This window comes from Otolemur garnettii, unplaced genomic scaffold (assembly GCF_000181295.1).
Source record: "Otolemur garnettii isolate 467f Iridium unplaced genomic scaffold, OtoGar3 scaffold00095, whole genome shotgun sequence".
NCBI lineage: Eukaryota > Metazoa > Chordata > Mammalia > Primates > Galagidae > Otolemur > Otolemur garnettii.
The window spans coordinates 3,261,638-3,280,457 of NW_003852490.1; the positions used below are offsets into that span (position 1 = coordinate 3,261,638).

Below are 18,820 nucleotides of genomic sequence, written 5' to 3' on the forward strand. Positions count from 1 at the left end.
CTTTCTCAGATCCATGTTATGGATTTCTAGGTAGCCATCTATTTTTTTTAAAAATGGTTTCTTTATTTTTCTACATACTTTAACTTATTGGTATACTTATTTCTTGCTTTGTTTTGAATTTTATAAAATTATATCATATTATTTACTTCCTTGTATGACTTTCGTTTTGTTTTCTACTTTACATATGGTTTTAAGAGTTCATCCAGGATGACTATAACTGAAGTTCAGTCATTTAAATAACTGAAATATCCCATCAAAAAAAAAATTTTCATTCATGCCCCCATACCCAGTCCATTTTATTTTATTAATAGTAAACATTCTGCATATGTTTAAAGATATATATTCTTCAAAGACTGGGTACATGTTTTCATATTTGTTTATTAGATCAAGCTTATTTAAATGTGAGGTTCCAATGTTTTCCATGCTTACTAATACTTTTTTGGTCTCCTGTTTTATTAATTACCAAAGAGGTAAGTGAAAATCTACCAGTATGTGGTGGATTTGTACATTTATTGTTTTATTTTGGTCACTTTTAAAAATAGTTTTGATGCTGTCATTAGTTTATATACTCCTAGAGAATCAAATATTTTATTATTATATAGTTGCCTTTTTAATCTCTAAGATACCTTTGACTTAAAATTGACATATATTCCATGTAGGCCCCTCTTCTCCATGGAATATATGTTCCAAGAACCTCAGCAGATGCCTAAAACCACAGACTAAGACCAAAGCCAACAAGGTAGGACAATTAAGTTTGTAAACTCATCCTAGAAAAAGTGCTACATACCTCACTGTTGAATATCGTTATATTTTGGAACTCTTTTTCTGGAATGGCCACCAGAGCTGCCATCATATGAAGGTCTGACAAGTTCATAAACTCATCCTAGAAAAAATGCTTTGGAGGGTGGACGAGATGCTTGCATTGGTGCATAGCTTCCCAAGGGGAGCACTTTGAAGGTGATTGCAATGATATTCAGCAATGAGGTATGCAGCACTTTTTCTAGGATGAGTTTGTGAACTTAATTGTCCGACCTTGCATATATATTATGTTTTTTTCAGTCTAATAACCTAGATGGCTATGATGTGCACTTCATGGATATGCTAGACAAAGGGATGATACACATCCTAGGAGGAATAGAGCAGCATGATGTGATCTTTTTATCATACTACTCAGAATGGTGCACAATTTAAAACTTATAAACTGCATGCTTCTGGAATTTTCTATTTAATATTTTTGTACCATTGTTGACCATGGATAATTGAAAGTGCAGAAAGTAAAACCGTGGATAAGGGGAGAACTACTGTGTGTGTATGTATCAATTTTATTTTGGTTACTACTTTTTTGTTTACTATTTTTTGATATAATTTTTACATATGCTTACTTCATATATTTCTTGGTCATTATGTATTCTTAAAATCAGTTTTACTGAAGTATAATCTATGTAAAATAAAATTCCATCCATTAGAGGTATATAGTTCAATGAGTTTTGATAAATGCATACAATTCTGTCATCACCACAACAATCAACACATAGTCCGTTTTCATCAGCCTAAAAAGTTCTCTCATGCCTGTTTGCCATCATTCTCCTTATCCAACACTGATGAAAGAAATCCTAGATAACACAAACAGATGGAAAAACATCTCATCCTCATGAACTGGAAGAATCCATATTGTTAAAATGACCACTTTGCTCAAAGCAATCTAATCAATATAATTCCTATAAAAACACCAACATCATTTTTCATAAAATTACAAAAAGCAATCCTAAAATTCATATGGAACTGAAAAAGAACCCTAATAGCCAAAGCAACCCTAGGCAAAAAGAACACAACTGGAGGCATCACATAACCTTAAAGTTATACTCTAAGGCAACAGTAACCAAAATAGCATGCTATAAAAAGACACACAGATTAATAACAGAATAGAGAACCTAGAAATAAAGCCATTTACCAATAACTGATTGATCTTTTACAAAGTAGACAAAACATACACTGGGGAAAGGACCCCTATTCTCTAAATAGTGCTAGAAAAATTGGACAATCATATGCAGAAGAATAACACTGCACCTCTAGCTCTCACCATATACAAAAATTAACTCAAAGTGAGTTAAAGACTTAGATGTAAGACTTGAAATCATAAAAGTTTATAAGAAAATATAGAAAAAATCTTTTGGACATAGGCCTAGCTAAGAATGGCTAAGACCATAAAAGCAAATGCAATAAAAACAAAATAAATAATCAATAAAGTAAATAGCTTATAGAGTAGGAGAAAATATTTGCAAGCTAGGTATCTGACGAAGTACTAATACCTAGAATATACAAGGAACTCAAACAATTCAGCAAGAAAAAAAAACAAATAACGCCATGTGAAAGTGGACAAACAACATGAATAGACATTTTGCAAAAGAAGATATACAAATGGCCTACAAACATAAAGAAAATGCTCACTATTACTAATCATCAGAGAAATGCAACTTAAAATCACAATGAGATACCATCTTACTCCAGTCAGAATGGCCATGATTAAGAAGTCAAAAAACACTAGATGTTGGCATAGATGTGGTAAAAAGGGAATGCTTATACTCTGTTGGGTGGAATATAAATTAGTACAACTTCAACAGAGATCAGCATGGAGATTTCTAGAAGAACCAAAAGTCAATCTACCATTTGATCCAGCAATCCCAGTACTGGGTATCTACTCAAAGGCAAAGAAGTCATTATATCAAAATGACAACTGCATGCTCATGTTAATGGCACCACAATTCACAGAGATATGGAAGCAACCAATGAGTGAATAAAGAAAATGTGGTACATATACAGAGGGTGCCAAAAAAATTCATGCACATTATAAGAATGGAGAAAACTGTATTAAATTTGTAATATTCAAATCACAATTGATTTCTGCAATTCTAAGAAGCATTCAATGTGATTTGTATTCATCTTTTATTATTGGTATATTCTGAGTATTACAAGTTTAGTACAGTTTTTCCCTTTCTTTAAATGTATATCTTTTTTTGGTAACCTCAGTATATAAACATACACACCATGGAATACTGCTCATTCATAAAAAAGAATAAAATAGTGTCTTTTTTTTTTTTTTTGCAGAGACATGGTAGGGTGCTATGGCGTCACACAGCTCACAGCAACCTCCAACTCCTGGGCTTAGGTGATTCTCTTGCCTCAGCCTCCCAAGTAGCTGGGACTACAGGTGCCCTCCATAATGCCCAGCTATTTTTTGTTGCAGTTTGGCTGGGGTCGGGCTTGAACCCGTCACCTTTGGTATATAGGACAGGCACACTACTCACTGAACCATAGGCCCCCCACCCCAATAATGTCTTTTTTTAAACATAGCACATTTCAATATAAAAACAAATGTTCAATATCTTATACATAGCATTTTCTTCAGAAAGTCTAGAGCAGCAATTCTCAACCTGTGGGTCGCGACCCCTTTGGACTGTATTAAAGGTTCCTGGCATAAGGAAGGTTGAGAACCCTGGTCTAGAGCAACGGCTCACTCATTTCCATAATGCTCATAACAATTCAACTTTATGATTGAAAACTGCTAAGCTTTCAGATGAAGTGGATTTCCTCTTGATTACAGAATTCAAGATTTCTCAGCTGTTAATACAGAATCAAAATCAGTAGAAAAAACTTTGTAAATTGCTTGTGCCTGTTCCAGGCTATTGCACTGATAAACCCACAGGCTGTATTCATCATTGCTTGTATCTGTGGTCTTCAGAGCCTGCAAGCTTTTTCCTGCCTGCAGACCATCATCATAACACATCCTGATGATTAAATATAGAGCATGCTTGTGCAAGACATCATACTGATCTGATGTTGATACTTTTGTACCATACTTGGAAACTCTCATAATAAATTCTTCCTCCAGAAGAACAAAAGGTAATTTTCCATCTTGCTGGGCAACATCTATGTAATTTATCAGGTCCAGTGGCCCTTCCAAACCTTTTCCCTCAGACATTTTCAGCTTCTCAATGGCACCCACATATTTTATTCAAAAATCTGCACAGTTATCTGAATTATTGTTGCTTTGTCCTGAGCTTTTGGTAGCATCTGTATCAAGGCTGGCCATAGTGCTGGATTGCGAAGGACCCCCAAAGTTAGTATCTACAGACTTGCTCTTAGTACTGATCTCACTACTTTGGGAACTGCTATTACTGTGCCACTTTTTGCCTTTCCAAAACATTTTTTACCATCGCTTGATCCCAAAAAGATCTCGACAGAAATGAACACTATTTTACTGTCTTCAAAGATTCCACACTCAGAAGTCTGCACAGAGATTCTTTTCATTCTGAGGTGGTTAATTCTTCTCAGAGAAACAATGTACCTTGCGGCCATGGGCCCATCCCTGGGGCTGCCTGTACTTCAGGGGGAGTTAGAGAACCCCAACTGCTGGAGCCGGGGCACCTAGTCCAGTCCCTTATTCCAGTGCCAGATTTTCCTGAAATAATGTCTTCTACAGCAATTGGATGGAACTGGAGGCTATTAGCCTAAGGGAAGTAACTCAGGGATAGAAAATCAAATACCATGTGTTGTCATGAGTGGGAGCTAAGCTATGGATACACATGGTCACACAGAGTGGAATAATAGACATTGGAAACTCCAAAGGTGGAAAGGTAAAGAGGGATAAAAAATTACATATTGGGTACAATGTACAGTTCAGGTGATGGGTACACCAAAAGCCAGAAGTCACAGCTATGCAATATATCCAGTTAGCAAAACTACACTTGTATGCCCTGGAATATTGAAATATAAAGAAATATTTAAAATAAAAAAAAATTCTTATCCCACTCCTAGTTCCAACTGCTGAGCTATGACTATAATTTGCCTTTTCTAGAATTTCACATCAATGGAATTATGCTTAACTTAATGGGCATAATGCTCTGAAGAGTCACATGTGTTGTTACACAGCTAAAGTTGCTATGAACATTTGTGTACTGGTCTTTGTGTGAACGTAAATTTTCATTTCTCTTGGTAAATGCCTAGGAACTGATGTATCATTTATTCATGCATATATTTATTTATTATTCATAGAGTCCCATCAAAATATATGAGAGTTTCAACTGCGCTATATCCTTGCCAACACTTGGTAGCGTCAGTCTGCTTAGTTTTAGCCCTTCTAGTGAGTACGCAGTGGTCTTTCTCTAATGACAAATGATGCTGAATATCTTTGCATCATATGCTTACTCGCCACTCTGAGACCTTCTTTTGTGACATGATTTAACTGAAATTTTATCCTGAAAATGGCCAAATACAGGGTGGCCATCCATTTGTGTGCAATTTAAAATAGACAACTACTTTAAAATTCATGGCCACCCTGTATATGTTGAAACATTTTTAGTTTTCTCCTTTTCAACTGTCAGTCAGTATTGGCCAGAACGTTGTAACTGGTAAAGGTAATGTTATAAAAAGTACCTGACAGCCTGGAGTATGAGAAAAGCTCCTTTGATCCATTTGCAAATTCTAGTTTGTCTTGCTGCACAGATATAACCAACAGTTTATTTTCAGAAAGCAGCTGTGAATTATGATCATGCTTCTCACCCATTTTTTCTTCCTCCAAACTCCTCTTATTGAAAAAAAATACAGTATATATAGCTGCTTCATATTCTGTATCCTTCTGTCCAAAATCTGAAATGTTTTAAGGTCTTCTGCTGTTCTTCTCTGTTTCTGTTGACTGTGATTCCTATTGGCTTGTCTCTTTGTATATTCTATAGTTCTTGACTGTGAACTCATCATCATTGAGACACTTCCTGAGAAAGTATTACAAGGCATATATGAAGGTAAATTCCTCTAGGGAGGATTACTGTTTGCTGTTGCCATTGGCGTACGGCATGATGATCAGGGTCCGTTTTGAATTAAAATTTCTCTCCTGGGTTTTAAAGCCTAAACAAAAAAGTCTGCATTTAAGCCCTGGCCACTTGTGAGATTGAGTCAATGTCCTCTAAATCTTAGGAGTTTCCTCCCATTACCTTTATCTTCCACACTGTCAAGGCTGAGAATGAATTTTAATTTCTGTAAGCTTCTGTTGAGCCAGTCTCATTCCCCCTGGGCATAGCACTTTTTGCGTGGGAGATGTATCGTGGTAGCTGTCAAGCTGCTCCCCGCTCTGCTCGGGTCAGCAGTCTACCAACCCCAGTAAAAGTCTATGGACTAAGCTCAGGTTACCAGGCTTAGTAGAAATAAACGCCTCTGGTTGTCAGGTGGCTTTGAGGCTGCTTCACCAGTCCCTGGAACTGGTGTTTTTTGCTTTTTTCTGGCCTCTGGCTGTTCCCCTTACACTTTTTGTCTAGGTTTTCCCACTGATTTGATTAGAAACACACACCACACACTCACAGAAACTTTATGATATTTTGTGGTCAGAAAATTTTGCATTCTCTAGTCTGCATGTGCTGGAAACATTCTCTACACATTTGTTCATTCCTGCCTTCATACCTTGGAATGCATCCCAACTTCTTGTACAATTCATATTTACCATCTGTACTTACCCTGTGTAGGTCGTAGAACATACGAGTTAAGAGCAAAGACTTTGAAAACAAACTGCCTGTGTTGAAATCCTGTTCTACCACTCACTAGTGAAGTGACCCTGAGCTTCACTTTATAAGACTGTTGAAAGAGTTGAGTAAACCACCATATATAAAATGTTTACTGCTTTATAAAATGTTTACAAGAGCTACAGACATACTTGTCATTATTACTGTCTTTTTGTGGTCTTTGTTTTTTGTCCTTTTTCCCTAGTTTTAGTTCATCAATTATTTAGTCAACAAATACTCGTGGAGAAGCTTATTTTAGGTGTAAGGAACTGAGCTGAAAAGAATACTAAGAAATGTAAACTGTGGATTCTTTCCTCAAGGAGCTTTCAAATAACATGGGATCAACAAAAACAAATAAAAAGTAAAAAAATGTGAGTTGTTACAAGGTAGTACAATCTTAGCACATGAAAAGTATAGTTAAGAGAGCAGTATTTCACAGAATGAAGACAACACTGTATTTTACATTAAGTATATTATTAAAAATTTGAGGGCTGGAATCTCACAACCAGCTTATAGTGGGAAAAATTGATGATAGACCTTTTCTTCTTTTTCCTTATAAAAATATAAGTCCCCATCCAATGGGACACTATACATGGATAAAAAGCATGAATTTTGGAATTAAATTTGAATTTCGAAGCTGGCTAATTCACTAATTAAATGGAATTTGGGGAAGGTTCTTAACATGATGCTCAGATTCTTCATCTTTAAAACTGATGTAATTGCTGGGCGTGGTGGCTGCCACCTACAATCCAAGCACTTTGGGAGGCTTAAGGAGGGAGGGTCCCATAAAGCCAGGAGTTCAAGACCAGCTTAAATAAGGGTGAGATTCCTTCTTTACAAAAATTGGAAAAAATTAGGTGGGCATGGTTGGCAGATATCTGTAATTCCAGCTACTTGGGAGGCTGAGTCGAGGAAGTTGAGGTTGCAATGAGCTTGATGATGCCACTGCACTCTAACCCAGGCAAGAGAGCAAGACTTTGTTTCAAAACAAAACAGAAGAACTGGTGTAATAATATGTGCTTTACAGGACTATTTTAAGGATTAAATGTGACAAGAAACATAAAGTATATAATGCACATTTGGCAATTTGGCATATAGCAGGTTTTCAATCAAAGTAAATTCCCTTCTTCACCCCTTTTTTTCTACCTCAATAAAAGTTACCTCTTTTCTCATTCATAAATAGCATTTCTAGCCAGGCACAGTGAGTCACTCTTGTAATCCTAGCTCTCTGGGAGGAGAGGTAGGTGGATTGCTTGAGCTCAGGAGTTCAAGATCATCCTGAGCAAGAATTAGACCCCATCTCTACAAAAAATAGAAAAACTAGAAAAACTAGCTGGGCGTTGTGGAGGCGACTGAAGTCCCAGCTACTTGAGAGGCTGAGGCAAGAGGATTGCTTGAGCCCAAGATTCTGAAGTTGCCGTGAGCTATGATGCCACCGTACTCTACTGAGGGTGACAAAGTGAGACCCTGTCTCAAACAAGAAAAAAAAAATCCCTCCCAAAAACCAAATAGCATTTCTTTTTTAGCAAGTTTTTCATGTATTCTTAAGACATATTTTCACATTCTGTTATTTTTCTATAAATTAATAGTGTTATTTAAGACACTGGGTCTTAGGCTGACCAGCTGCCTTTATTTAAATTATTTCTATATGTCTCCTCTTGCTCCTAAATAAAGTTCCCTGAGGATAAGGATAGTGTTTTATTCATCTTCTGGCCAGTTAGTCGACCCATAATTTATGCTCAGTAGGCACTGTTGTATGAAAAGAAGTCCTTCCAGAGAACCATGACTAGTGTACTTATACAGAGTGCATGTGTGTGGAAGACGGATCCCAACCAGGACAGTCACAAAGGGACGCAGTGTGACTACTGTGAGGGGAAATGGAAAGGCAAGAAATAAAAACTGTATATTATAAATACTGCATTTAATACATAGATACATACAAACTATAAGTTTATAAACTAGAGAATGTATCACTATAATTTTTAACATGTATAAATTATAAATTCACATAGAATTATACAATATGTATATGATACATTCATGTGTATCTGTATACTGATATAATAATTCTCCCTAGAGGAGACACTGGGTAAAAATAAAGGCATAAATAAGTCATTGAAAATGTATCATGTAATCATGGTATATTCAAATATTTATAAATAAAGGCATCATTCAACTTACAGTATAACAGTATCTTCCCCTGAGGTAATACAGAAAAGGTTCTTCAGGCAAAAGCTGGATTGCTATTTCTAGATGGTCCTGAAAGAAACATACAAAGGAAAAGTCATCTCCCAAGTTTCAGATGTTGTTGGCTGAAACTACGTCAAAGGCTGATAAACTCTAAAGTGGTTGTGAAATGTTGTCTCAGTCCCCACCCCATCCCCATCATTAATACAATACAATCACTGTTATCAATAATTCAATTACCAAAAAGGATTGGTTGCCCATCAGCTCATGAATGGATTATTAAATTGTGGGGTATGTATACCATGGAATACTATTCAACATAAAAAGATGGAGACTTTGCATCTTTTGTATTTACCTGGATTTGGAAAACATTCTCCTAAGTAAATTATCTCAAGAATGGAAAAGCAAGAATCCCATGTACACAATGCTATTGTTGAAACTAGTAGATCAAGAACCACAGGACCACATGAGAGAAGAACACAATTAAATTCAAGAAGGGAGAAGGGGGAGAAGGGAAGGAGGATTGGTAAGCTCCCACCTAATAGGTCCAATGCAGGGGTATATGGTATACCTCCTGGGTGAAGGAATCAATCACCTGCAACTTGGATATTACCTTACAAACACAAAGAACGTAACCTAATTGTATGTACCGTCATATTAATCTTAAATTAAAAAAAAAAAAAAAGATTGCTTGCAACAACAACCAGAACTGTGACCATGAAAGGTTATGTATAACTTAAAGCCAAAATGTTGCAATAAAAGTAGAAAATACCAAACTCAAATATTTGTCTGCCTATGACTTGCCTAGCTGATGCTTACTGAATCCGAAGTTGAGTGTATAGATATCAAATGACATGGAATAGGGTGTAATGAAAGAAAAATAACAGAACTTGGAGGAATAGATTCCCCTGGCAGTATCAAAATGGTTATAAGGACCTGTTTAGTTGTCCCTGTAATTATTGACCCCACGGGATTATTTATTGAGCTACTATAACTGGAAGTAAATAAGAGATCATGTATATGTATGTATTAAACTGAAAAACATATCAACAGATTTGTAAGTTTAAAGACATTGCTAAAACCAACTTTTTAAAACTCATTCCCTCCTTAAGAAACAAAAATAAAAATTTCATGACCGCAATTAATGTCATTTAAAATAAAAATAAACACTATGCTTAAAATAAAGTCAAAGGTAATTTTAGAGAAAACTTTTGCACAAAATTTTTCATTTCCCTCAAACCTTCCTGGAAATACTGCCTTAGTAGAATAGTATATCTCCTGTATTACTTACTTTTCTCCACTGGGAGTATAAAATTTACGTAATTCTTTTGACTATAAATTAAGTACAATATTTGTTCAGCTTATTTACTTTAAAAATTGAGGATATGCTATTTTTCACATGTGGATTACTTATTTTGTTTACTTATCATGGTAAATTGAAGCCCTGGATTGGTCAAGTCCACATGCCAAGGTTGTTAACTACTTGGTCCCAGTCACACTTATGATGTTGGTGAACTCATGACCAAAAGGTTAATCCTCTACCTTTGAAAAAAATAATACTACTTTGTGACATCTTTCAGGATATGGAATAATAATAATCTTTAATTACTCAAGTAGTTTGATTCTTTTTGTCACAGTACTATTTAAAGAGTACCATTTCATTTCCTGTTTTAAAAATAAAACAAAGTAAGTTCCAGCTTACTTTTAAAATAATCTAATTTATTTAAAATAATCTAATTTATACCTATTAATGGAACAGATAGCTACATTTAAACTTTTTTTTTAATGATGAGAAGTACCTGGAAGAGCTGTCCATAGTTGATTTTGTTTTGTAAGCCCTCGAACTCAGATACATAGCCACACAAAACTGCATACCTAAAAAGAATGAAAACAATGGCTATTGTATACATTTTTAATCAAATATCACCAAAGCATAACATTAAAAAAAATCTGTAAGCATTTATTAATATTTAACAAAAGTATTTACATAGACCCCAGGGCTCTAACAATAATAAATACTTGACGTTGGCATGAGGCCACTTTCCTCATTTATAACTGGGATCCTAACAATACTTTACATGTATGTTGTGAGGGTAAAATGAGATAAAACAGAGAATGACGTTAGAAAACTGGCTGGCATGTATGGAGTTTGAATAAATGTCACCTGCCACTACTATCATTGGCATTATTAACATCAAAGTCAAAAAGCTCTAAGAAAGTCTAATCACATTAGTATTAAATTGAAAAAGATGTCAGCAGATTTATAAATTTAAAAAACATTATTAAAACCAATCTTTAGTGTCATTGAAAATAAAATAAATATCATGACTAAAACCAAATAAAGGTAATTTTAGAGTAAGCTTTTTCACAAAGTTCTTCATCTCTCTCAAACCTTCCTGGAAACACTGCATTACTGGAATAATGTACCACATGGATTATTTACTTTTTTCTATAGGGAATACAAAATTTACATAAATAATTATATGATTTGCTTATTTACTCTAAAAATTTCACAGAGTGTTTCTATGTAACAGTGTTCAGAGTATTTTAGTTTACTTTAGTCTGAGGCAAACTACTCATTTACCCAAATATTTCAAGAGTAGGTAGTATTTTCATTTGCATTGCCATAGTAACTGAGATGAAAATAGAATCGTGGAGGTTATTTGGATGGATTCTCTGAATAAGCATAAATTATTCATATAAAAAATGAAACTAACAATTTTCTTAATTGGAAACAATAAGACTATTTCTGGACACAAAAGATGACATAATTCATACTACCTGTACACAACCAAGAAAATGGCCACTCAGTTACAACTTTTTGATCTCTTAATTTTTAGTTTCTACATAGTCAATAGAACCTACTACATTAAGACAAACAACTACATAAACCTATTAAAAATGACCTTATAACTTAACTAAATTAGGATATACCAGCAGTTCTCAACCTGTGGGTCATGACCCATAGGAATTGTATTAAAGGGCTGCAGCATTAGGAAGGTTAAGAACCACTGGGATATACTATTCCTCACAAATTCTAAAATCAGACTGAATTTCATGTATTTCTCTACATCCAATAAAAATCTTTCCAGAGATTGTACATTTAAGAAAGGCAGATTAAGAGAAAACGACTCTAGAACTCCTTTGTGAAAACTGCCATGGGTGCCTCAGACCTCACTATGTATTTTTCTTAAAAAGTTAATAAATTTTACTTTTAAGAGCACTCTTAGGTTCATAGCAAAAATAAGCAGAACCTTTGAAAAGTTCCCCTATACCTTCTGTCCCCCGATACATACAACCTCCCCACTATCAACATCCCACACCATGGTGACACATTTATTAAAATCAATGAACCTACATGGACAAATTGTCACCCAAGTCCACAGCTTACACTGGGTTGACACTTGATAATATACATTCCAGGGGTTTTGACAAATGTATAGTGACATGTATCCACAGCTGAAGTACCTTACAAATAGTTTCACTGCTCTGAAAACCCTTGTCCTATTCATTCCTCCCTTTCCCTACCCCGATGACCAACCACTTACCCTTTTACCATTCCCATAGCTTAACATTTTTCAGAATGTCATATAAGTGAAATCACCCAGTACGCTGCCTTTTCAGACTGGTTGCCTTCACTTAGTAATATGCATTTAAGTTTCTTCCATGTCTTTTCATGATTTAACAGCTCTTTTTTTGTGTGCTGAGCAAATTCCATCATCTGGATGTACCACAGTTTATTTAACCATTCATAAGGTGACCAGATTTTAACATTGGTAAAGCGGGACACCATGGGTGGGGGGGCAGGGCCTGACAACAATGCAAACTTTGATAAGCAGTTCTGGATAATCAGTTCTCAACAGTTATTTGTTATTATTAAAGTTTAACATTATAAAATTAACAAAAATAATACAAAACTCATATCCTGGTGAAATAGCCACATGGCAGCCGAAAACCGTGTATTTCCTTCCTGTTCTCCCGTGTTCCCTTGTCGTGCATTCTTTCCAAAAATCAGGACTTTTTAAATACACCGCAGGACGCGGGACAAACTGTTAAAATTGGGACTGTCCTGCCAAAAGCGGGACGTCTGGTCACCTTACTCTGGGGGGAGGGGGGCTACTTGTTTGTTCCAGACAGTTTGGCTCCTTCTGAGCTAACTGTCCTTGCCTATAAGCAAGGGAGGGAGCCAGTCTCCTTCTGGCTTGCCCAGAAGGGGAGTAGGGACCTTGCCCAGGAGGGGTGTAGGAGTTTACATTAGCCTTTTCATTTCCAAATGAAGTTACATTAACCTTTTCAGCAGCTGAAAACAGTATTTTCCCTTCCCATTCTCCCACTGTTCCCTAGCTTGTCCTGCATTCTTTCCAAAAATCAGGACTTTTTAAAAATGCGGAGGGACGCAGGACAAATTGTTAAAAATCGGGACTGTCCCACCAAAAGTGGGATGTCTGGTCACCTTAACCATTCATCTACTGAAGGACATCTTGCTTGCTTCCAAGTTTTGGCAGTTATGAATAAATCTGCTAAAAAACGTTAGTTTGCAGAGTTTTGCATGGCCATAAGTTTTCAATTTGGGGTAGTTACCAAGGAGTGTGATTGCTGGTAAGAGTATGTTTAGTTTTGTGATAAACTGCCAAACTGTCTTCCAAAATGGATATACTATTTTATATTCTCACCAGCAAAGAATAGGCGTTCTTATTGTTCTACATCTTGTCAGTCTTTGGTGTTGCCAGTGTTTGGGATTTTGGCCCTTCTAATAGGCGTGTAGTGGTAACTGAGTATTATTGTAACTTACAGTTCCTTAATAACATACAATGTTGAGCATCTTTCCACATGCTTATTTGCCATCTGTAAACCTTCCATGGTGAGGTGTCTTGTTTGGGTCTTTTGTCCATTTTTACACTGTATCATTTGTGGTCTTACGGTTGAGCTTAAAGTTTTTAAACTTTGTATTTTATATAATAGTCCAGGTGTGTATTTTACATCTCACAGTCTGTGACTTATCTTCTCATTCTCTTTATACTGTTTTTCACAGACGTTTTTAATTTTAATGAATTCAAGTAATTTCTTTTCTTTTTTTTTTGCAGTTTTTGGCTGTGGCTGGGTTTGAACCCACCACCTCTGGCATATGGGGCCGGCGCCCTACTCCTTTGAGCCACAGGTGCCGCCCAAATTCAAGTAATTTCTTTTATGGATTGTACTTTTGGTGTTATGTCTAAAAAGTCATTGCTACATCAAGGATCATCTAAGTTTTCTCCTATCTTCTCATCCAGGAGTTTTATAATTTTGCATTTTATATTTAGGTCTATGATCCATTTTGAATTAATTTGTGTGAAGAGTATAAAGTTTAGAGTGCCGTGCTGTCATAGCTCACAACCTCAAACTCTTGGGCTCAAGTGATTCTCATGCCTCAGCCTCGCAAGTAGCTGGAACTACAGGTGCCTGCCACAATGCCTGGCTATTTTTAGAGATGAGGTCTTGCTCTCGCTCAGGCTGGTCCCAAACCCATAAGCCCAGGCAATTCACTTGCCTCAGCCTCCCAGAGTGCTGAGATTATAGGTGTGAGCCATGGACTCTGGCCTTAGATTTATTCTTTTTGCATGTGGATGTCCAGTTCCAGTATGATTTATTGAAAAGACTTTTTTTTTTTTTTGCAATTTTTGGCTGGGCCTGGGTTTGAACCCACCACCTCTGGCATATGGGGCCAGCACCCTATTCCTTTGAGCCATAGGCACTGCCCAGGACTATTTTTGTTTTACTGCATTGCCTTTGCTTTTTTGTCAAAGATCAGTGGACTATATTGATATGGGTATATTTCTGGGAACCCTATTCTATTCCAATGATCTATTCGTCTATTTTTTTTTTTTTTTTTTGCTAGTACCATACTGTCTTGATTACTATAGGTTCATAGAAGTTTTGAAGTTGAGTAGTGTCAGTCCTCCAACTTTATACTTCTTCAATATTGAGTTTGGCTTTTGCCTATGTGTGTGAACTAAGTTTGTCAAAACTCACAAAATAAGTGTTGAAATTTTGATTTAGATCGCATTTAATCTACAGATCAAGTTGGAAAAAACTAACATCTTGACAATACTGAGTCTTTCTAACCATGCACATGGACCATTTTCCATTTTTCTTTTAAGTTCTTCTTTGACTCATTCATCGGAATTTTGCAGTTTTCCCCATACGGACCTTGTAAATATTTTGTTAGCATTTTTACCTGTGTATTTCAATTCTTTTTTTTTTTTTGGTGCTAATGTAAATGGTAATATGGTTTTAATTTCAAACTCCACTTCTTCATTACTGGTATATAAGAAAGTGATTGATTTTTGTACATTAATCTTGTATACTACAACCTTGCTATAATTGTTTAATTTCAAGAATATTTTTGTTGATTCATCTTGAATTTCCTGAAAAAGGTATTTCTTTCTTTCCTTTTAATTTGCAAACCTTTTCTTTTCTTGTCTTACTGTAGTAGTTATAAATTTTAGGACAATGCTAGAAAGCAGGGATGAAAGGGGAATCTTTGCCTTATTTCTGATCTGAGTTTCTTCATGTGGGAAAGTAAGTTTCATGATAGATCCTGGTTTATAGTTTTCTTCTGTATAATGTCTTTATTTGGTTTTAGTATTAGGGTAATTCTGGCCTCCCGGAATAAGTTAGAAGTATAGCCTTTGTTTTTATTTTCTGGAAAAGATTGTAAAGTATTGGTGTAATTTCTTCTTCAAATATTTGGTAGACTTTACCAGTAAACTCATCTGGACCTGGTGCTTTCTGTTTTGGAACGTTATTAATTATTTTATTCCTTTAATACACATAGGCCTATTCAAATAATCTATTCACCTTGCTCTTTTGAAATTCTCTCAGCTATTCTGTTCCATCGTTCCTCCCAAAGAGTTCCAGATTGGAGAATAATTCTTAGTCTTCTAAATTCCACACAAACATTTCCCCAAACTCTCTCTTTTTTTTTTTTTTTTGAGACAGAGCCTCAAGCTATCCCCCTGGGTAGAGTGCCATGGCATCATGCTCACAGTAACCTCCAACTCCTGGGCTCAAGCGAGTCTCCTGCCTCAGCCTCCCAAGTAGCTGGGACTACAGGCGCCCGCCACAACGCCTGGCCATTTGTTTGGTTGCAGCCATCATTGTTGTTGTTTGGCGGGCCCGGGCTGGGGATTCGAACCCACCACCTTAGGTGTATGTGGCTGGCACCTTAGCCACTTGAGCCACAGGCCCCAGCCCAAACTCTCTATTTTTGTTATTGTCATTATCACTATGTAATTTATTTGGTCTTGAAACCTTGGGCTACTTTCTATTTAAATATCTTTTTATTTTTTAAGACTAGCTTTAGATTTGTAGAAAAGTTGTGATAGCACAGACAGTTCCCATATACCCTACACCTTGGTCTTCCTGTTGCTAACATCTTACACTACAGTACACTGGTCCTAACTGTACCAATATTCATATATGATCTTCATACACAACTATCACAATGAATCAACATTAATGCAATATTAACTAAGCCCAGTAATTTATTCAGATATCCACCTGTTTTCCCTAATGTCCTTAGTCATTTTTGAACCTGTTCTCTATCCTTCCCCTCCATATTTGTTTCTTTTAATTCACAATTTGTTCGTATCCTTTTAAAATGTTAAAATCTTTTGAATTCCTATATGTCATCCATCATATACCTCACTCCTGCTAATTTTGTGTTATCTGCAACTTGTATAAGCATACCTTCTATGTCTTTATCTACTGACAAAACCCCTGAACACGCTGGGATCTCAGTTATAGACCTGGCCCTAGAACCACCCCCAGAATGACAATGATCTGTAGAATAACCGAGGCTCAAAACCTCAGTCACCCATGGGTCGTCTGGCAGCTTGCTCACGTTTCTACACCTTGTCCAAAGAATGTTATGAAGGAATTTGCCTCAATGCCTTGCTTAAATCCAGATATACTAGGCCAATTTCCATACTCTATCTATTAATAAGGAAATAAAAAACAGATCATGTCACAGTTTTAGAAAAATCTCTGTTGGGTCAACTTGAATTTACTTCCTCATCTAAAGATTCACAAAACAAGCCAACTAACTGTGTTTCTTTCTGGAATCAAAGACATAGATGCTGTATTCACTGGTCTACAGTGGTGGGATTAATCTTGTATTTTTGGAAAATTGGAACGGCTTAAGCACATCTCTAGGCTTCTACTTTGCTCTCTCAACACAGTCTCCCCAAGTTACTCTGAGCCAAGGGGAAAAAAGGGAAAAAATGCATGATTTATACATACCATATCTAAAATATGTATATTTTCCCTTTTAAGCAAAAGGGAGTATTATATATTTTATAATATTTTCAAAAGTGTTATATATTTTATAATCTTTTCAAAATTGACTTTTTTAAAGTCTAAAATATTGTTTATCTTCTTACATATCTCAAAGCTCACCTGTCTACTATCTCCCAAAGGATCTTCTTTTTTTTTTAATCAGTTCTACCTGCGTGTGTGTGCTATTTTTTATATTGCTTATTTTAAAAATAATTTAATGTTTTATTTCTCAGACTCTCAGGTCAGTGGGAACTCTGAAGAAAGTGAGTGCAGAATGTGGTGTTTTATCTCCATCTAGAGGTCATTCTAACTATACATAATTTGACAAGAACATTGTACTTTTTTGGCAATGTCATTGGTTATATCCTTAATAACTGACTATACTATTGTTTTAACAACTACTAAAAAAATTCCATTAACTTCCCTTTAGTATTTTTGATTCAGCATCAACACTATTTATGCTGTGAGAAAGCAGAAGTAGCATACACAACAACAGAAAGAAGACTGAGCATTGGAGAATACAGAATCTGGGTTCTAGTTTCTGTTTTTCCACATGCAAACACATATGCCATCTATAAAGTGAAAACAGGCCATTCTGAGAGTCAGCCACTGTAAGGCATGTGGATGTAATTTGCAAACGGTAGAGCATAACGAATATGTAAGATATTACTTATAATTAAGGTTAGGCCTATTTGGCTAACAAACTGCAAATCCATTGGTAACTTTATTCTCCTGATTTTAGAAGTATTTTTGGCCAGTAGGACAAAGACTAACGGAATTTTATAGAAAGCTTATGCAGCCAGAAATTGCACAGAGCAATTTCATTTTGGAAAAGATGAAGATGGTGTTTTTCAATCATTCCCAAATATTAACCCTTTATGAAAATTATCCTTTGAGAGCAAATCTTTTGTTTCAAAGTGAAGGCGTAGAATAATCATATAACACCGTAAACCATGGGTCTGCAAACTTTTGCTGTAGAGCCAGTTTCCTTTGTAACTCCTTAACTCTGTTGCTATACACAAATGCATGGGTGTGGCTAGGCTCCAAGAAAACTTTATTTACAAAAACAGGCAGTCTAACAATTTGCAGGCCATAATTTGTTATTCATGCTAAATAAATGAGAAAATGTTTTAGTGACATGCTAATAAATTCAATCTTAACATGCGGAAAAAGATTCCAGCAGAAGAAGATTTTTTTCTCACCATTTTATGACAGTTAATTATGGTCACTTCACCTAAATTTCACCCACAGTTTCTCAAGTCAACATCTAAATTTCACTTTCTTTTTTTTTTTTTTTAATCACCTTAAACCTCTACTATTTAATTGACTGGGAACTTCTGCATTCAGTAAGACATAATATATTCTCAGAATTAGATTAAATTGACATTTAAATTTATTAAAGTTCTATCTACTGATTAGATTTAAATTAAAAACTGATAATTGAATAAGAAATCATGTGAAACACAATTGGAGCATTACTCAGTGTGTGTTCTGATAAAGTGTAATCTTGGGGGTAAATCCTATACTTATAAGTAGCATAGTTAGTTCACAATAAAAAATGAAAAAACATGAACACAGGAGAAGGGACCAAATTAGTGGAAGACAGACTGGGAAACCCACTAGGAAGAGCTCAACATAATCTAACCTCACAAGAGACAGCTCAAGGTTAGGAAGTCCTCAAAAAACCCTCAACATTGTTCCTCTGTGTAAACTCAACAAAAGTCCTTCCACCGAGAATTAACATCAAATATCTTTTTTGTTTTTTTTTT

The 18,820-nt window shown here is 35.6% G+C and overlaps 1 protein-coding gene and 1 pseudogene across 7 annotated transcripts in view; both read right to left on the bottom strand.

The window, feature by feature from the left end:
* RMDN2 (regulator of microtubule dynamics 2) overlaps positions 1–18,820 on the bottom strand; it is a 76,037-nt gene that overhangs the window by 17,306 nt on the left and 39,911 nt on the right. For all 7 annotated transcript variants that reach the window (XM_012808827.2, XM_023516661.1, XM_023516664.1 and 4 more), the window contains 2 exons: positions 10,535–10,610; positions 8,730–8,807 (listed from right to left, as the gene is read on the bottom strand). In XM_012808827.2, the coding sequence (XP_012664281.1) occupies positions 8,730–8,807; positions 10,535–10,610 (154 nt within the window). The remainder of the gene's footprint in view (positions 1–8,729; positions 8,808–10,534; positions 10,611–18,820) is intronic.
* Positions 3,605–4,318, bottom strand: LOC105887560 (annotated as a pseudogene).